This window comes from Guillardia theta (assembly GCF_000315625.1).
Source record: "Guillardia theta CCMP2712 unplaced genomic scaffold GUITHscaffold_5, whole genome shotgun sequence".
NCBI lineage: Eukaryota > Cryptophyceae > Pyrenomonadales > Geminigeraceae > Guillardia > Guillardia theta.
The window spans coordinates 42188-58889 of record NW_005434669.1 but is presented as its reverse complement, the minus strand read 5'-3'; the positions used below and the strand labels follow the sequence as shown (position 1 = coordinate 58889).

The 16702-nt window shown below is 53.1% G+C and overlaps 4 protein-coding genes across 4 annotated transcripts in view; 2 read left to right on the top strand and 2 right to left on the bottom strand.

Annotated features, from left to right (window-relative positions):
- GUITHDRAFT_100528 (hypothetical protein) overlaps nucleotides 1–4579 on the bottom strand; it is a gene marked incomplete at both ends in the record, with an annotated part of 5895 nt that extends 1316 nt beyond the window's left edge. Inside the window, 18 exons of the mRNA XM_005840465.1 lie at nucleotides 655–757; nucleotides 845–941; nucleotides 1053–1113; nucleotides 1272–1331; nucleotides 1533–1580; nucleotides 1750–1863; nucleotides 1997–2068; nucleotides 2655–2756; nucleotides 2892–3007; nucleotides 3167–3207; nucleotides 3296–3480; nucleotides 3600–3710; nucleotides 3756–3882; nucleotides 3936–4107; nucleotides 4196–4247; nucleotides 4291–4349; nucleotides 4393–4488; nucleotides 4531–4579. Of these exons, the coding sequence (XP_005840522.1) occupies nucleotides 655–757; nucleotides 845–941; nucleotides 1053–1113; nucleotides 1272–1331; nucleotides 1533–1580; nucleotides 1750–1863; nucleotides 1997–2068; nucleotides 2655–2756; nucleotides 2892–3007; nucleotides 3167–3207; nucleotides 3296–3480; nucleotides 3600–3710; nucleotides 3756–3882; nucleotides 3936–4107; nucleotides 4196–4247; nucleotides 4291–4349; nucleotides 4393–4488; nucleotides 4531–4579 (1665 nt within the window). The remainder of the gene's footprint in view (nucleotides 1–654; nucleotides 758–844; nucleotides 942–1052; nucleotides 1114–1271; nucleotides 1332–1532; nucleotides 1581–1749; nucleotides 1864–1996; nucleotides 2069–2654; nucleotides 2757–2891; nucleotides 3008–3166; nucleotides 3208–3295; nucleotides 3481–3599; nucleotides 3711–3755; nucleotides 3883–3935; nucleotides 4108–4195; nucleotides 4248–4290; nucleotides 4350–4392; nucleotides 4489–4530) is intronic.
- Nucleotides 4580–5412: 833 nt separating this feature from the next.
- Nucleotides 5413–9680, top strand: GUITHDRAFT_64211 (hypothetical protein; the record flags this gene model as incomplete). The annotated part of the gene is made up of 9 exons (XM_005840464.1): nucleotides 5413–5547; nucleotides 5599–5661; nucleotides 5712–5819; nucleotides 5885–6275; nucleotides 6323–6520; nucleotides 6646–6749; nucleotides 6968–7170; nucleotides 7294–9481; nucleotides 9603–9680. The coding sequence occupies 9 exons, from the start codon at nucleotides 5413–5415 to the stop codon at nucleotides 9678–9680; spliced, it is 3468 nt and encodes a 1155-aa protein (XP_005840521.1).
- Nucleotides 9681–11131: 1451 nt separating this feature from the next.
- GUITHDRAFT_100526 (hypothetical protein) lies at nucleotides 11132–13468 on the top strand (the record flags this gene model as incomplete). The annotated part of the gene is made up of 15 exons (XM_005840463.1): nucleotides 11132–11208; nucleotides 11269–11452; nucleotides 11504–11728; nucleotides 11775–12230; nucleotides 12281–12394; nucleotides 12442–12534; nucleotides 12585–12629; nucleotides 12680–12727; nucleotides 12775–12829; nucleotides 12901–12948; nucleotides 12998–13044; nucleotides 13091–13135; nucleotides 13182–13262; nucleotides 13317–13400; nucleotides 13445–13468. The coding sequence occupies 15 exons, from the start codon at nucleotides 11132–11134 to the stop codon at nucleotides 13466–13468; spliced, it is 1626 nt and encodes a 541-aa protein (XP_005840520.1).
- A 2063-nt stretch (nucleotides 13469–15531) lies between these two features.
- GUITHDRAFT_150213 (hypothetical protein) lies at nucleotides 15532–16269 on the bottom strand (the record flags this gene model as incomplete). The annotated part of the gene is made up of 6 exons (XM_005840462.1): nucleotides 16159–16269; nucleotides 16061–16113; nucleotides 15847–15901; nucleotides 15718–15799; nucleotides 15622–15664; nucleotides 15532–15577 (listed from the first exon to the last, which is right to left on the bottom strand). Coding segments are annotated over exons 1-3 (201 nt in total), but the record flags the coding sequence as incomplete, so codon positions are not given.
- Nucleotides 16270–16702: the final 433 nt, after the last annotated feature.

The following is a 16702-nucleotide window of genomic DNA, read 5'->3' as shown; positions in this document are numbered from 1 at the left end:
TCGCTGGTCTTCAACCCTCGTCCTCCTCCTCCTCCTCCTCCTCCTCCTCCTCCTCCTCCTCCTCCTCCTCCTCCTCCTCCTCCTGCCTCGTTCTGATGTGCAGCAAGCTGGGAGCAAACGACGCAAACGTGCAGGCCGTGTATCATCAGGGAGGCAGCTACCCCGCCCTTGGTTGCCTCCTCCTCCCATGAACCCCAGCCCCGTCGAGCTACACCAGACGGGAACGATCTGAGAGAGAGAGCGTGAGAGTGTGAAAGGAAGAACGCGAGGGATCGGAGAGAGGCAGCAGGAGCGAGGGGAGAAAGGAGGAGGAGAGACAAGGGAAGGGGCAAAGGGAAGGATTAGGTGGGAAAATGGAGGGAAAGCTGGGAGAATACGAGGGTAGAGGAGAAAAGAGGCGACAAGAGAGGTGGAGGGATAGGGCGATACAGAGGAAGGGGAAGAGGAATAGAGAGAGAAGCAAAGCGGAGGGAGAGAGAGGAAGAGGAAGAGGAAGAGGAAGAGGAAGAGGAAGAGGAAGAGGAAGAGGAAGAGGAAGAGGAAGAGGAAGAGGAAGAGGAAGAGGAAGAGGAAGAGGAAGAGGGAGAGGGAGAGGAAGAGGAATATGGAGAGAGACAAAGGGGAGGGATAAGAGGAGGGAATAGAGCTCATCACAGTCTTGCGATGTGCGGTCTTGCAGAAGATGAGCAGCATGATGCCAACCATCTGCCTGCAAACAACTTCGACCCACTCCTGGCCGAGGTCTCTGGTGATGGATCTGCAAGCCTAGATTGAGATGAAAGATGCGGAGGGGAAGGAGGAGGAGGGGGAGGAGGAGGTTGCAGAAGAGGAGAAAGAGGATCACCTCCTCCATTCCTCTCCCTTCTCTGACTGCACAGAGATCGGTGCTCCTGATCGCTTTGCCTCCGACCATCCTGCCTTCACTCCGGAAGCTGCAGCGCCTGTAGAGGAGGGAGGAGGAAAAGGACGAGGAGGAGGAGAAAGGACGAGGGAGAGAAAAGGAAGGGAGCGATTGAAATCACAACCTTGAACCCGACATGCTGCTCGTCTACCTAGCGACTCTTTCCATCCTTTCTTGAGTCCCTGCAGCGCTCCCTTGCCGCTCCGATGAACCTGCAGGAGGTAGCGGAGGGAAACGTGAAGAAGATGGCAGAGCAGGAGCAACACGAGGAGATGGCGTTGATGGTGGTGGTGGAGGAGGAGAAGGAGGAGGAAGAGGAGAAAAGAGTGAAACGGTCATAATCTTGACAATCAAGCAAATTTCTTTGTACTTTTTGTGCAGTATCCACAACGAAGGCTCCTGATCTGAGATCGATCTCTTGCAACCCGATCTTGCAAGAAGTCAGAACCGGAAGACAGTCAAAGACATCGAGACAGGTAGAGCCAGAAAGACTGAGGTAGGAGTGACAGGAGAGGGAATGAGAGGAGAGAGGCGGCGGAGGCTGAGACGAAGGAGTGACAAGGCTGGAGAAACAGGGAGGAGGGAGGAGGGAGAGGAAGGAGGAGAAAGAAGGGAAGAAATGAATTATTACCACAAGCATTTCTACACTCCCCAGGCTATTGACGAGCCAGTCTAGCGACTGAAAAACAAGAAAATGTGACATGACGCGCAGCAAGCAAAGAAGGGAGAATGAGGCATGAGATTAAGAGAAGGAAGCCTTGAAGAAAAGGACCAAATGAGGAGATAAAGAAAGAAGGAAAAGAACAGGATGAAGAGCGGTGAAAGGTTGCTTAGAGAGAAACGAAGACCTTCTGGTTTGGAGTGAGATCGTTGACATTCCAACTAACAGCAAGGATGGGGATGCTGGGCTGCCACTCGGAGATTCTTCTGTTCACAAGGTTGCAGTGCTCTGTAGTGAGAGCCTGACAAGAAAGAGAAAGTTAAGAGAGAAGAGGGAAGTTTGACAAAGGAGAGGATATCCGAGGAGAGAAGAAATGTTTCGAAGAGGGGGGAGAAGAGCTTGTAGCTGTCACAGGCATGTCGAGGTGGGTTCACCTCATCAACAGATAGCAGGTACGTTGAGTTTGCTCCACAGAAAGCAGCAGAGAAGCGAAGGCCTTTCTTGATCTGCGACATGAGGAGGGGCACGTGAGGAGAGCAGCAAGATGTAGGGGAGGAAGTCATCAAGAGGGCAACAAGTCGTGCAGGAGTTGAGCAGGAGGGAGAATATGCAAGCATGCTAAACAGGATATGCTGATGGGATATGCTGATAGGATATGCTATGAGGGTAGAAGTAAGAGTAAGAGAAGTTGGAAAAGGAGGGGGAAAGGAGTAAGAGTAAGAGAAGTTGGAAAAGGAGGGGGAAAGGAGTTGTAGGGGTAGCAGCAGCAGCAGCAGCAGCAGCAGCAGCAGCAGCAGCAGCAGCAGCAGCAGCAGCAGCAGCAGCAGCAGCAGCAGCAGCAGCAGCAGCAGCAGCAGCAGCAGCAGCAGCAGCAGCAGCAGCAGCAGCAGCAGCAGCAGCAGCAGCAGCAGCAGCAGCAGCAGCAGCAGCAGCAGCAGCAGCAGCAGCATCAGCAGCAGCAGCAGCAGCAGCAGCATCAGCAGCATCAGCAGCAGCAGAATCAGGATTATGTGAGGAGAGAAGACTGATCGTTGAAACGTCCAACACATCTCATCAACACCTCTAGCATGGTTTTCGGCGTCAAGTTCGCACCCTGAGGAGAATCATTTTGATCACAAACATCAGAGTCGTTGACGCTACCTTTGCTCCAAGTCGACCATATTGCCCTTTGCTTCCATCCCCCCATGCAAACACCTTGAGAGGCCGTCAGCACTTGTTTTAATCCTCCTAGTAATGGAGGGAAGGTCTACTATACACAATCATCACATGCATGACCAGTAAAACAGACTAGCAATTTTTCGACGTTTCAACGATTCTCCGCACCCTCACCTGAGAGTTCTTGTTGATCGCAATTGAGTGAGCAGCACCACATGCGATGATAGAGATGTCGTGCAGTGAAGAGATCTTGTAGACAGGTCGAAACAAATCTGAATTCTGAGTGGAGCCTTCACACGTGTGAGTTGAACCTCTCCGGGCACCTCCTCCTCCCGCCCCCGCCCCTGCCCCTGCCCCTGCCCCTCCCTCTGCCAGTGCTGCTCCCCCTGCCTCTACCTTTCCTTCTCCCTCTCCTGAACTCCTGCATTCTCAATGTAATTCCAGCTTACCATTTCCTAGCTGCCCATCACGATTCAACCCTGTGCTGTACCTGCGAGGAGTCAATTCCTCCCTCCCTTCCCCCAACCCTTTTTATCATTTGCCATCCTATCCCAGCTCCCTCCGCCCCTCACACTCACAGCGCTCCTCTCGTCGTCAGAATCATCGTGTGATAGTGCCCACAAGCAACAAGCTCCACGAGATCGTCTGGAGAGCCTTCGCCGCCTCCTCCTCCTGCTATCGCTCCAACTCGCGTTGGCTCCAACAGACTGTCTGCACCTTTCACCCCGCACTGTCCGACCATGTTTGATCCCCACATGAAGAGCTGAAACCTCGTCAAGCTCACGTGGCGACGAGAAGGAAGAGGGAGAGAAAAGTCGACAGCGGAAGCAAGAACGAGCAACAGAGGTAGAGAGGGAGGAGAGTTCAAGAGAGGACGGATACCTTCTTCTCCTCCGAGAGCGCCGCACAGTGTCTCATCCCGCTTGCAATCTTCACGATCCTTTGGGATTGCAGGGCAGGCACGATCGTCGGCTCGTCCATCCTCATTGACAACTGACAAGATCCGCGTCAAAAGACATTGACACGAGTCTGTCAAACCTTGGAAGACAGCCCCAGCTCTCCATGCTTGTTCGAACCCCATGACAATACCCGCCCAGCCTCCGACAGCGCAAGGAAGAAGTCTTCTCCGCAAGCCACTTGCGACACTGGGACATCGCATGGAACACTGATAGCAAAGTAGTGAGGCAGGCGGACGAGAGTCAGCCATGTCAGCTGCACCTTCTCAGAGCTTCTATAGTGGGCTCCTTCTGAGCGCTCCACGACAGAATCTTGCCGCTATCGGAGACGATGAGGAACGTTTGTTCGGAGCAGGCGGCATGTTTGATGGACAAGAGCCCGTGGATCGAAGTGACTAGCAGGGGATCTCCCTGCCCGTCCCATACGTAGACACCTGCCGTTGCACGCGCGAGAGGTCAAGACGAGGGAAGGGAGGGGAAGGGAGTGGAGTGAAATGGAGGAGATGGGAGGAAGGGAGTCACCTCCTTTTCTTCCACCCGCAAGAAAGATGGCATTTGTTCTCCCGAGTGCCATCTATCCATCATTCAGCGACTTGACACGTGCTGTTGCATCTTACATGGTGTACAGCCACGTTGGCCAAGCTGTCAAGAACATAAGGATCCGAAGCCTTCTTGTCTGCATCATCGTTGAGAGGCAAGAAGCACCTTCAAAGTTCTACCGTTCTCGTTTCCCACGACGTAGATTTGACCGCAGGAGCACGGCACCATGGGGAACGTGACATTCTTCAACACGTTTGAGCCTGACGGCCGTGGCACTGCAAGGACTGTCAGCGACCAAGAGCCATCCATGGCGCTACCTCGCGCATGTCGCCCGTTGTGAGCTTCGGTTTGACTGCCTTGCATCATGGCTTGGGCCTCGGAGGTAGAGGCGGAGGCCTGGAGGGTTTTGGCGGATCTTGCAATGGAGTGAGCATAGTAGAGGAGAGGAGAGGAGAGGAGGCGTACCCATGTGAGATGACTTGTTTGCTGCTTCAAACAACAAGTTCGCACATCTGAGATCGAATCATCGTCATGGCATCGCATCATGGTGTATCGCCCCATCAAATCGCAGAGCTTCGATTCAGCTCGGAAAGACTTCTCCTCCCTCCCTATCTCCCTCCCCTCTCCTTCTCTCCTCCTTCAACCTTTCACCTCCCTCTCCCTGCTCTCCCTCCCTGCTCTCCCTCCCTGCTCGCCCTACCTCCCTGTACCAGCTCTGCTCGTCCTTCCCCATCCCTCCTCGTCATTCAGCATTTTTTTCCTTTCATTGTTTCTATTTAGCGGCCAGCGCTGCCCCTGAAATTGAGTAAAACTGATCCGCTCCCCGGCAGAATGGTGGAAACGGGGGACGGGGAGGGGATGCTTCGGGTGAAGGTGAGTGGAGGGCCATGGCGGCGAGAGAGGACACGATCTCCCTATTCCTTCCTCCCCCTCTCCTCCCTGCTCCTGCCATTGCGATCGTCACACCCCCTGACTGCTCGTCGTTGTCTCGACATCGCACGTGCCTTTGGTTGGGAGTAAGGGAGGGTGTGTGAGGGGAGAGGTTGTTGAAACTTCATGGCGTACAAATGAGGAGCATGACCTGAGAGGAAATGAACGATGAGGATGCGACGAGAGCGCTTCCAGCAGCCGAACGTCTGAACTTGTTTTTGTGCATGCAGAAGGAAAAGTTGGACGAGCAGGCAAGAAGCAGGGACGCCATGGATGGGGACCCAGTGAAAGTGAAGGAGGAGGTTATCGCAGAGAATAGCTCGATTCCTTCATGCCTGCTTGCTCCTGCGGATCAGATCGGGAAACCGATCAAGACTGTCAAAGATAAGTGGAGGCTCTTACCGGTATAAGGAGCGAGGGCGATGCGATACGGCTCTTGGCTGACAGATGTTCAGGCGTTTCTCAAGGTTCGAGGTCTGACAAAGCAGCAGATAGATTCCTTCAACTACTTTCTCAACGTCTGTCTGTTGATGTAGCACGCGCATGCCTCTCAAGCTTGTTCCTTCAGGTTGATATGAAACTCATTCTGAAGGCCAACAACAAGATCACCTGTGACGCCGATCCCGGCTGGTACCTTGAGTACAAGGACATCCGTGTTGGTCCTCCCAATGTCGATGTCCCAGACACGCCAGGCATGTTCTCCCGTCCTCCTCCTCTCTCAAATCCCGCTAAGACGTGCAGGCCTTCTGTGACAGGCCCGCAGGTGTCAACGAAGGGATCACGCCGCAGCAGTGCCGCCTGCGGGACATGACGTACTACGCTCAGATCCTGGTGGACATCGAGTACACGCGCGATCAGGCTGGAGGAGGAGGAAAGAAGGAGCGAGTGCGGAAGGACAACCACCCGATAGGCAGGATGCCAATAATGCTCCGATGCTCCCACTGCGTGCTCAATGGCAAGTCAGAGACGGAGATGTCGGCCATGGGAGAGTGTCCGCTGGATCCTGGAGGATACTTCGTGGTCAGAGGGACGGAGAAGGTGATTCTGATCCAGGAGCAGCTGTCCAAGAATCGTATCATCATAGAGCGAGACGCGAAGGGCCAGCCATCTGCCTCCGTCACTTCGTCGACAGGTGAGAGTTAACGGGTCGGTTGAAAAGTTGACTTGCTACCATGCCAGCCAAGACCAAGACCAAGACCAACATCACCATCAAGAACGGACGGTTCCAGCTGAAGCACAACTCTTTCACCGACAGCATCCCCATCGTCATCGCCCTGAAGGCTATGGGCTTGACCTCCGATCAAGAGATCATTCAGCTGGTGGGCTCAGAAGCCTTGTTTGCAGACGATCTCGCGGCTTCTCTTGAGGTCTGTGCGAGTTGACTGCTCTTTGTGCGTGTGATCGAGGGAGCAGGAAGCGGCGACGGTCACGTGGGGAGGGGCTGGGCAGCGAGGCGTCTTCACAGAATCGCAGGTGAAGCAGCTCGAGTTTGACAAGCGGAGCTGAGATACGTCCACAGGCGCTTGACTACATAGGAAATAAGATTAAGCCAACCAAGTTTGCTAGACGGCAGCAGTCCACGAAAGCGGAAGAGGCTCGAGAGAAGGTGCTTTCTGTCGCCTCTTTGCGGATAAGGATCATTGTTTGTGCACTCGGTTCCGTTTCACGATTTCGTATTCCTGCATGCATGGAGTACTCATTTATCTTGCTGTATTCTTCACTGAAGTTCTGATGACAACTGTAATTGGTTGGTGTTCTGTTCTTTGTTAACGTTCTGTGAATCTACTCCAGTTTTCTTGTTGCTCTTCTGACTCTCTCTTGCAGCTAGCGACAGTTGTGGTTTCGCACGTGCCAGTGGTGAAGTACGATTTCCGAGCAAAGGCGATCTACATCTGTTTGATGCTTCGCCGCATCATCCAAGCAATGCACGACGAGACTGTGATGGACGACAAGGATTACTACGGCAACAAGAGGTTGGAGCTTGCTGGTCAGACCATGTCCCTTCTCTTCGAAGATGTGTTCAAGAGGTGATCTTCTGTTGCCTTGCTCCCCTCCTTAGCTTCATGCTTCTACTCTGTTCCATTGAACCCCATCTTCTAAAGCTTGGCTTCCATCTTTCGCCTTTTCATCTCACTTTTGACTCGTTGCAGCTTCAACAGCGACGTGCAGAAAATCGCGCAGAAGCAGCTGGAAAAACCTTCTCGGACCACCACTTTCGACGTCCTCAAGTACCTTCCTCCCACCAAGATCACTTCGGCCCTCGTCAATGCTATTAGCACGGGCAACTGGAACCTCCGGAGGTTCGGGATGGAGCGCCAGGGAGTAACGCAAGTTCTCTCGCGCCTCTCCTACATCGCGGCGCTCGGAATGATCACCCGCGTGCAGAGTCAGTTCGAGAAGACGAGAAAGGTCAGCGGGCCCCGCGCCCTGCAGCCCTCTCAGTGGGGGATGTTGTGCCCGGCTGACACGCCCGAGGGAGAATCTTGCGGCCTTGTCAAGAACTTGTCGCTCATGACGCACGTCACGACTGATGACGACGAGCTTCCTATCGAGCTTCTCTGCTATGATCTCGGTGTTGAGGACCTCGGAATCCTCTCGGGGGAGGAGGCGACGCTGGGGAACGTGTACCTGGTGTTCCTCAACGGTCTTCTTCTCGGCCTCCACCGCGCGCCCAAGAACTTCGTGCAGCTCCTGCGAGCGATGAGGAGGAGAGGTCGCCTGGGGGAGTTTGTGTCCATCTACTCCAACGCCCGGCAGCGCACTGTGCACATCTCGTGCGATGGGGGGCGCGTCTGCCGTCCTCTGATCATCGTCAAGAACGGCAGGTCGTTCGTCACTGACCAGCACATCAAGGAGGTTCTCAGCAACTGCCGGACGTTCTCCGACTTCCTCAAGGAAGGGCTGATTGAGTACCTCGATGTGAACGAGGAGAACGACTCGCTCATCGCCCTCTACGAGCATGGCATCGGCCCCAAGACCACTCATCTCGAGATCGACCCCTTGACCGTCATGGGAGCCTGCGCAGGTCTCATCCCGAACCCCCACCACAACCAGTCGCCTCGCAACACCTACCAGTGCGCCATGGGCAAGCAGGCAATCGGAGCCATCGCATACAACCAGCTTCAGAGGATAGACACGCTCCTCTACCTCCTTGTCTACCCCCAGAGGCCCCTAGCTCAGACAAAGACCATCGAGTTCATCAACTTCCATCGCATCCCCGCAGGTCAGAACGCCACAGTGGCGGTCATGAGCTACACAGGCTACGATATCGAGGACGCTGTTGTGCTCAACCGCTCTGCCGTTGATCGAGGGTTCGGCCGGACGATCGTGCTCAAGAAGTCAACAACCTCCCTCAAGCGCTATTCCAATGCGGCCGAGGATCGCATCACCTACCCGCAGTCAGGAGGAAACGAGCGACTGGCGTTGAGGACGGCAAACTTAGACAGGGACGGGATCGTGGGGGTGGGCAGCAAGGTGTCGCAGGGTCAGATCCTTGTCAACAAGATGGTGCCCAAGGACATCAGCACCGTTATCAACAACCCCGACGAGCTGCGAGAGGACGCGTTCAAGAGCGCTCCTCTCGTGTACAAGGACAAGGCAGACGGCTACGTCGACCAGGTGCTCCTGACTTCCAACCACGACGAGCACTTCCTGGTGAAAGTTCTCATGAGGACAACTCGCCGCCCTGAACTCGGCGACAAGTTCTCCTCCAGGCACGGGCAGAAGGGAGTGACAGGCATCATCATCCCCCAGGAAGACATGCCCTTCACTGAGGAAGGCCTGTGTCCAGACCTCATCATGAACCCTCACGGCTTCCCCTCGCGCATGACAGTCGGCAAGCTGCTGGAGATGCTCGGGGGCAAGGCTGCCCTCATGAACGGGAAGTTCGCTGACGCGACGGCCTTCGCCTCGACGGCGAGCTCAGTGCAGGCGATCTCGGACACGCTGGTGCTGCATGGCTATCACTTCGGGGGGAAGGAGCTGTTGACGTCAGGGATCACGGGGGAGCCTGTTCCAGCCTACATCTTCTTCGGGCCTATCTACTACCAGAAGCTCAAACACATGGTGCAGGACAAGATGCACGCCCGACACAAGGGCCCTAGGACTGTGCTGACAAGGCAGCCGACAGAGGGGAGGAGCAAGGATGGAGGGCTGCGCCTGGGAGAGATGGAGCGAGACTGCTTGGTGAGCTACGGGAGCTCGGCGCTGCTGCTGGAGAGGTTGATGATCTCTTCGGACGAGTTCCAGTGCCACGTATGCAAGAAGTGCGGGCTGATCGGATACCCCGGATGGTGTCAAAACTGCAAGACAAATCTTCACATGTCCATGATCCAGATGGTAAGATGGCTGCCTGCTACTCCTTCACGTGTGCTGCTGCTTCGTTTCCTTTCTCGTCGTTGCAAAACCATATTTTTTTCTCTGCTTATATTTTTTCTTGGTTTGTGACTTTTGTTCTTAGCCATACGCCTGCAAGCTTGTCTTCCACGAGCTTCAAAGCATGAACATCGTCCCTCGATTAAGGCTCGAAGACATGTAGTCAGTACTGTAGGAGATAACATGGCATATCTTATAAACAATCTTAATCAACCTCTCTCTACTCTCCGGGCATCCACTTGTAGTGGAACAAAATAATATCAATCCACATGCGCAGGAGGCAGACGATGCTCAGCGTGTACGTCAGCATGCTCGTATGCATTCCTACTTACAGCACCATTCATGGTTTCCTTCTCAGACATTGAAGTCGAGGCCTCCACAGCGGGTCCTCCTTGTGCTTGCTCTCCACCTCTCCCACCGTGATGCCGCCATGGCATCCAGAGCATCATCAGCCGTCATGATCTGCACACCCTGTACACTGTTTCGCTCCCTTCACATTCCTGTGCTCCTGCATCGCTCATCCTGCCCCCTCCCTGCGCATTTCCGGGCAGAATTAAGGAACCCCAAGGCAGCAATCTGATTTCCTATGATTCAGTTGCTGCCTCGCAGTCTATTGAGGGACAACCCACCCTGACTGTATGAGACTACCCCTACGACATGCTGTACCCCGAGACTCTTTCACCCCACCCATTCATTCAAGGTCTATACTTCTAGAACACCACTGTTGCTTCAACACCCCCACCCCTTCAGAACCAGACTAACCCCACCCCACCCTCCGAACGCCAAAAATCGCGCAACAGGTGTAACCGCCTTACCCACCCCTCTCAATCTGTTTCGGAGGTACCCACCCCTCGAAGATATGACTATTTGTTCTCGGCTAACTGGTAGGGTGCCCAATTTCATGACCCCACCCCTCTTTGTTCTTAAGTGCTGTTTTTAATTTTAAAATGTTATATTTGTACGAGACGGGGGTCACATTCAGGTACTCTTTGTCTTTCAAAAACTGTTTTATCAGCCCCAACATAGTTATATTCGACTTATCCGCCTTACGTTTCTTCACTTTTACGTTTTAGAAATGGTAGAATTGTCGTTCTCTTCCTACAAATATACAACGAGAAGCTAAAACTCATTTTAAGAATTACGGCAAATGCAGGGAGGGAGGCGCAGAGGAAGGAGTGAAGAGCGGCATGCAAGCAGGGCGGGAGAGAGGAGAGGAGAGGACCAGATCTTTATGGATCTGAATAATCGCATGGCAGAACCGACAGGTTTGACATCCATGCCTCGCAAAGCCTCGAGTGAGCGGCGGGGAATGTGGAGCAGCGGGAGGGAGGCGTATAGATGCTTGTGGCTCGCAGTGTCGTTGATGGGCGCGTGTGCATCCCCGCGGGGGCTTGGAAGTTCATACTCTAGAGGTGGTGTGCAGCCAGCAATGGCTGGCATACGTCCTCTGAGACTTCACAACGTGCTGAGAATGCGAGGAGGAAGTACTCTTACGCTTGACGACGAGCTGCATGAAGGCATCCGGGAGAGTGTCAGCACGGAGAGCTTGTGGTAAGAAGCTGATTGTGTTTTACTTGTGTTTTGATCTTGTCCTTCATTACAAGCTCGAGGCAAATGAGCAAAGACGAGCATAGAGACGAGATGTCCACTGAAGAAATCCCGATTCCCATGACTCAAACCAGTGACGGGAGGTATGAAATCCCGCCGCTCATGGCATGCTGATACGCTGATTGATTAAATTGCCTTTACAGGAGAACTTCTCAAATCACTGAGACATTCATAGTGAATGAAGTGTTGCAGCTACAGAGCTACTTGCCCCATCTTCAACAGTACCAGAATCCTCTCCTCACACGTTCGTGGCCAATCAACACCAACTTCGTCGGGATCAACGAGACTGTGACTGACACTGTCTTCTGCAACTCCTTGCGAGCTCAGGTGGGGGTGACCGCATTATCTCGGTGCTTTCCTTACTCGTTTCCTTGTTAGAGTAAAGGGTTGGTGTATAGCCAGTGGGTGAGGGCTGGCCCGCGCAAGCAGACCTACTTCACCCCATCAGAGGTCAATGCTGCCATCGTTTCTTGTGGTGGGCTAGACCCCGGTATCAACATCGTCGTTCGTGAAATCGTTGGGAGCCTGGACCTCGCCTACAATGTTCGAAGAGCATGGGGAGTGAGGTTTGGATGGCGAGGGTTTACAGATGGGGCTGCCAAGGTCAGGAGAAGCCTCCTGTACTTGTTGATGACTGACATGGCTGAAGGAATGGCTTGAGCTGACACAAGAAAGGGTAGCTCACATCCATAAGGAAGGAGGCTCAATCTTGGGCTACTCGGCAGACCCCTGTGACGTTGAGGAAACGCTGAATGTGCTAGAAGAACGAGGGATCAACCAGCTGTACGTGCTCGGAAATGTCGAGACTTGCAAGAGTGCATCGGATATTCAGCTTGGTGCTATCAAGCGCAAGATGAAACTGAGCGTCATTCTGATTCCCAAATCGATCGAGAACAACTTCCCTTACATCGACAAGTGCATCGGCTTCGATACGGTCGTTCAAGGAGCTGTGGACGCCATTCACCGTGTGCTGTTGGCGGCGAGCAGCGTGCAAGGTGGCATTGGAATCATCAAGCTCGGCTCTGGTTTCATGTGCCTGCATGCCGTGATGGCGTCGGGCGATGCCGATGTCTGTCTTCTCAAAGCTGTGCCATTTGACCCTAAGGTAACCCTAACCCTTTCGTCTGGCCTCGTCGTTGAGGGCTGCCCAACTAGGTCGTATTCGAGTATGTATCCAAAGTGATTGCAAGCAAGGGATATGCGATCATTGTCGTTGAAGATGGAGCTGCTGAAGAACTTGTCAAGAAATGGAGAGCCCAACTTGATGTGGTAAAGTTTGCTTAGCTTGAGAAGACTATTGCCAACCGTCGGTGCAGGACACTGGGGACAGGACGCCAGTTGGAGGCTCCATGGACGAATGCATTGGGAAGTTGGTGCCACGAACTGCATCGGGTCATTCGATGAAAGAGGTACGCACAATTGTTTTGTATGAATGTGTTTTCTCTTATACCTGAAACAGGAATGTGCCCGCGGCCTCGCTTTTGAAACTTTTGACATTGGACAGGTATCTGCTGTCTTACTTGTGTGAAATGAGATTTACACCCGCCCCTTCAGTACCTCAAAGAATATGCCATAGATTTTTTCAGTAAGCGCGGACTACATGTAAGCGTTTCCATGGGTCGTTGATCTGCTCATGACGAAACGACCAGGTCACAGTTCGTCTGAGCACACCAGAGTGGTACATCAGAAGCATGCCAGCCCTGGGTGAGCCACCCTTGTGTTCCTCCTTGTTCTGCTACGCTTGTTGGACCTTTCGCACGCTCACACACCCACAGCCTCCGACAGGATTTTCTGCAACATCGTTGGCTCGTCGGCTGTACATGGTGCTTGAGTGTCGAGAGCTTGTCGTCGAGATCTGACTCAGGCTGACAGCCGCCTTCGCCGGCTTGATGCATCTTGTGGTCGGAAGAGTCAGCCAGGTAAAGCTGGTCGGTGACTGCGGTTACTTGTGCTGATGGCCCACAGCGATACGTTTACATCCCCATGTCAATCATCAACGAGAAGAACAAGGTTGTTGAACATGGTTGCCTTGCCCTTCTTGACGGCGACCCTGCAGCCGGTTGTGAAGGAGACATCGAGAATGTACAACCGAATGATCCGAGCTACCGGCCAGCCATCCTTCCAGCGGCAAGGACATGTGAGATTGAAGCGAGCTTGGCGAGAAGCTCTAGAGCTTAAACCTTGCGTGCAGGCGAAGCTCATAACCGGCAGAGGAGATGTGAGGAGAGCCTTCACGCCGGACCAGGCGCTCTCGGACCTCGCAAGAGAGGAGCAGGTGAGGGATTGAGGGGGGTCGACTTGCTTGACGACTGCTCGCAGAAAGATTCGACCTTCCACGTGTGACACTTGAAGACGACTTGATCCTGTACAGTAAGAAAGCGAGTGCTTTGCGTCTTTTAACTCTGGCTTTATTAAATGCCTCCACTGGGTTACATTCCATGGCCAGGAAACTGGTTGTTGATGTTCATCTGAGGGTAGACCCCAGCTGGTTTCAAGCTGCTCGGCCCAGCCATCCCCATCTGGTTGCGAATGTCCATATGGCCGGCCATGAACTGACCCGACATGATGGAGGCGAGGGGGTTCTGAGGCAGAGCAGACGCTGAGGAGCCTTCGCTCATCCCCATGCGAGAGTCGGGCATCATCACCTTCCTCTCTCCCTCCAGCTGCAGACCAGCTGGATTCACCTGCTGAGGCATCATGCTGGGCGGGTATGCAGCTGAAGACCCGGCCACGTTCAAGCCGAACTGAGGAAAGAAATGCTGCTGGGACTGCTGGAACTGCTGGGGTTGCTGGAACTGCTGGGGCTGCTGGAACTGCTGGGGCTGCTGGAACTGCTGGGGCTGCTGGAACTGCTGCTGGAACTGCTGCTGCGGTTGCTGGGGCTGCTGAAACTGCTGCTGAAACTGCTGTTGGTGCGATGGCTGGTGGGGTGGCTGGTGCTGGTACTGGGGCTGGTGCTGCTGGTACTGGGGCTGGGGCTGGGGCTGGTACTGGGGTTGGGATTGGGGCTGGAAGGGCTGCTGGTACTGCTGCTGCTGCTGCTGCTGCTGCTGCTGCTGCTGATGGCCGCGAAACAAGAGATGCGCCTGACCCGAGTTGTTTCCTCGCATTTCCGGGAAGGAGTTGGCGGCGCTGACAATGCCCGTAGGGATGGCTTTCGCTTGCAAGACATCAGCGCCCTGATGGTACTTGAAGGGCTCGGAAGAGGCGCTGGGCGCGTCCTCTTGAATCATATCCATATCCATCTTCATCTTGTCCAGGATCGCGTTGGCTACCCGGGCATGAGAGTCACAAGGAGGAATGATGGTAGGACAGCAGCGTATACCTTTCTCCTCCCTTCCTAGGGGTTTCCGCGACGCTGCAGCTTCTCCATTCTCCTTTGGGAGGTTGGCGGCAAGTTCCACTCTCTCTCTAAACCTTCCCTGCAGCTCCTGCCCTGGAAGTTTAGATCCCTCGAAAGCAGCAAGAGGAGGAGAACACCTGAGCCAGTTGCATCAGCTTCTTGCTTCCTTCCTTGGTCTTGCTCATCGACTCAATGCTTTCTTGTCGCTCAGAGCGGAAATTCGCCTGCTGCCCGTCACTTCATCCTGCCTTGTTCCACTCTCCTCACCAACAAATCCTCAGCGGTTCTGTTTTCGTTAAATAGCATACAAAGAGGAAGCTGTTGGCATTCAGCCTTGAAAAAGATTCAGAGAACATGCATCTCATTAGCAGGTCGTCTATCAGAACTTCCATCGCCCACCTTCATCTTCGCCGCTTCCTGTTCGTACTCCTCTGGCGTGATGACTCTGTGTACCTGTTCACACATTTTATTGGACAACTCCAGATATCGGTCTAGGTCACCTTCCGCAACTGTTCCAACTGACCTGAAAGACAGGAAAGCAAACAGACCAAGATTTCAATTCTTGCACGATAGCAACGAATACGAACAAACCTGCAACATCCAGTTGTTTCCCCGTGGTCTGACATGTACAATCAGCCTCTTGTTTTCTTCCCCATGCTCCCCTCCATGACAGTAAAGAAAGGAATCAACCTGGTGGAGAAAAACGGGAGCCGAGTTGCTTGACCAGGACGCAGTACAACGAATGTAACGTGAGAGACTCACCTGCTTCATTTCAGTGATGATGTTAGACAGTTAAAAAGGAACCGATTGAGAGTTATCAATGTCGTCCAACAACAAGCAGAGGTATTCAAACTCCGTCATTGTAAAAGGAGCCTGCATTCATCTCAGTACGTCGCAAAGCTTGTTAGCTGTGTTCAGAGCGAGATTACCTGTCTCAGCCACAACTTCTCTAAAACCTCCTCGCGCGCTGCGCCGGCTAGTTTTGCGAAGTACTGATTGACATACACTGCCGAGATGTTCAGCGAACAGGATGAGAGAATGTCAAGTGCTTACAGTCTTTTCTCCTATTTTTCTGAGGACACCATGTGATTCTCAAGAATCCCCTGTCCTGGGTAGCTCAAGTCAGACAAGTTTCTTGTCCTTGATGGAGCAACCTTGAGTTTTTCCCATTGGTGATTTTGAATTCCTTCTAACTCCTGCAGCATCGAATTCATCCATCTTCAGACATCACAGATCAACTCGATCTCACCTTTTCGGACGAGTCATGATGCTGGGCTAGAGAAGTTGCAGGGACAAGCAGACGAAGTTTGTTGCGTGTTTGATTTTCAAGCTTGTTCAAGTTTTCACATGTTTGTCACATACCCCTCCTTGTCCTCACCTCATCTACAGCAGCGAATGCAGTATGCATAATACTACTGAGATATGGCGGAAGGCTGCACCAGAAAAATTCAACACCTTCTGAGGTTTGATTTCAGCAACGAGGTGTGGAAATAACCTGTTGAGAATCTTGACGAGCGCTTCTCCTTCACTTCTTTCCTCGCAATACCTTCGGAACTTCTCAGAGACACAGATTTGTAACATCAACAACAAACCTCAAAAACACTTGATACGGCCATTTCTGCAAGATCGCCACCAGATACGGGCACTACTTGCTCGTGAGGGGGTTCTCATTGATGTTAACGACCATCACCTGCGAGTGGAATTGATCGACAGAGAGACGAGACTGCAGGCAGTCCGAGGCGAGACCAGGAGATGAGACTGGGTCCTCCTGCAGGGGCTCCATCACAAAAGCTCTCGAGGAACGGGGGAGGTTGACAGCTGTCTCATCTGACACCGCACCTGGCAAGCCGCCTCCATTCCCCGCTGCATGCATCGTCCACATGGTCTGGCCTCATCGCACTTGACTTTTGATCTTCGGCAAGGCATGCATGCCCTCTTTGTCGCCTTCTTCTTCCCTGTCACGCTCCCTTCATCTGTAACTTCGGCTGCTTCCAGCGGAGATGCATCTGCTGCTACGGAAAAAGAGGAAATGAGGAGGACAAGTGTGCATAACACAGAACCTTGAGATGTTTGTTCGCTATCCATCATGTTGAGCAAAATCGCACTTTTAAAGGTATTGTTCCTGGCATGACAGCAAAGTGAGGAACTTGAAAATACTCTTTTAACACAAAGGACAATGGTCAAAACCAAACCCTGAAGGCCCAAACATAAGCTTGAAGCTCTAGAAAACCTAA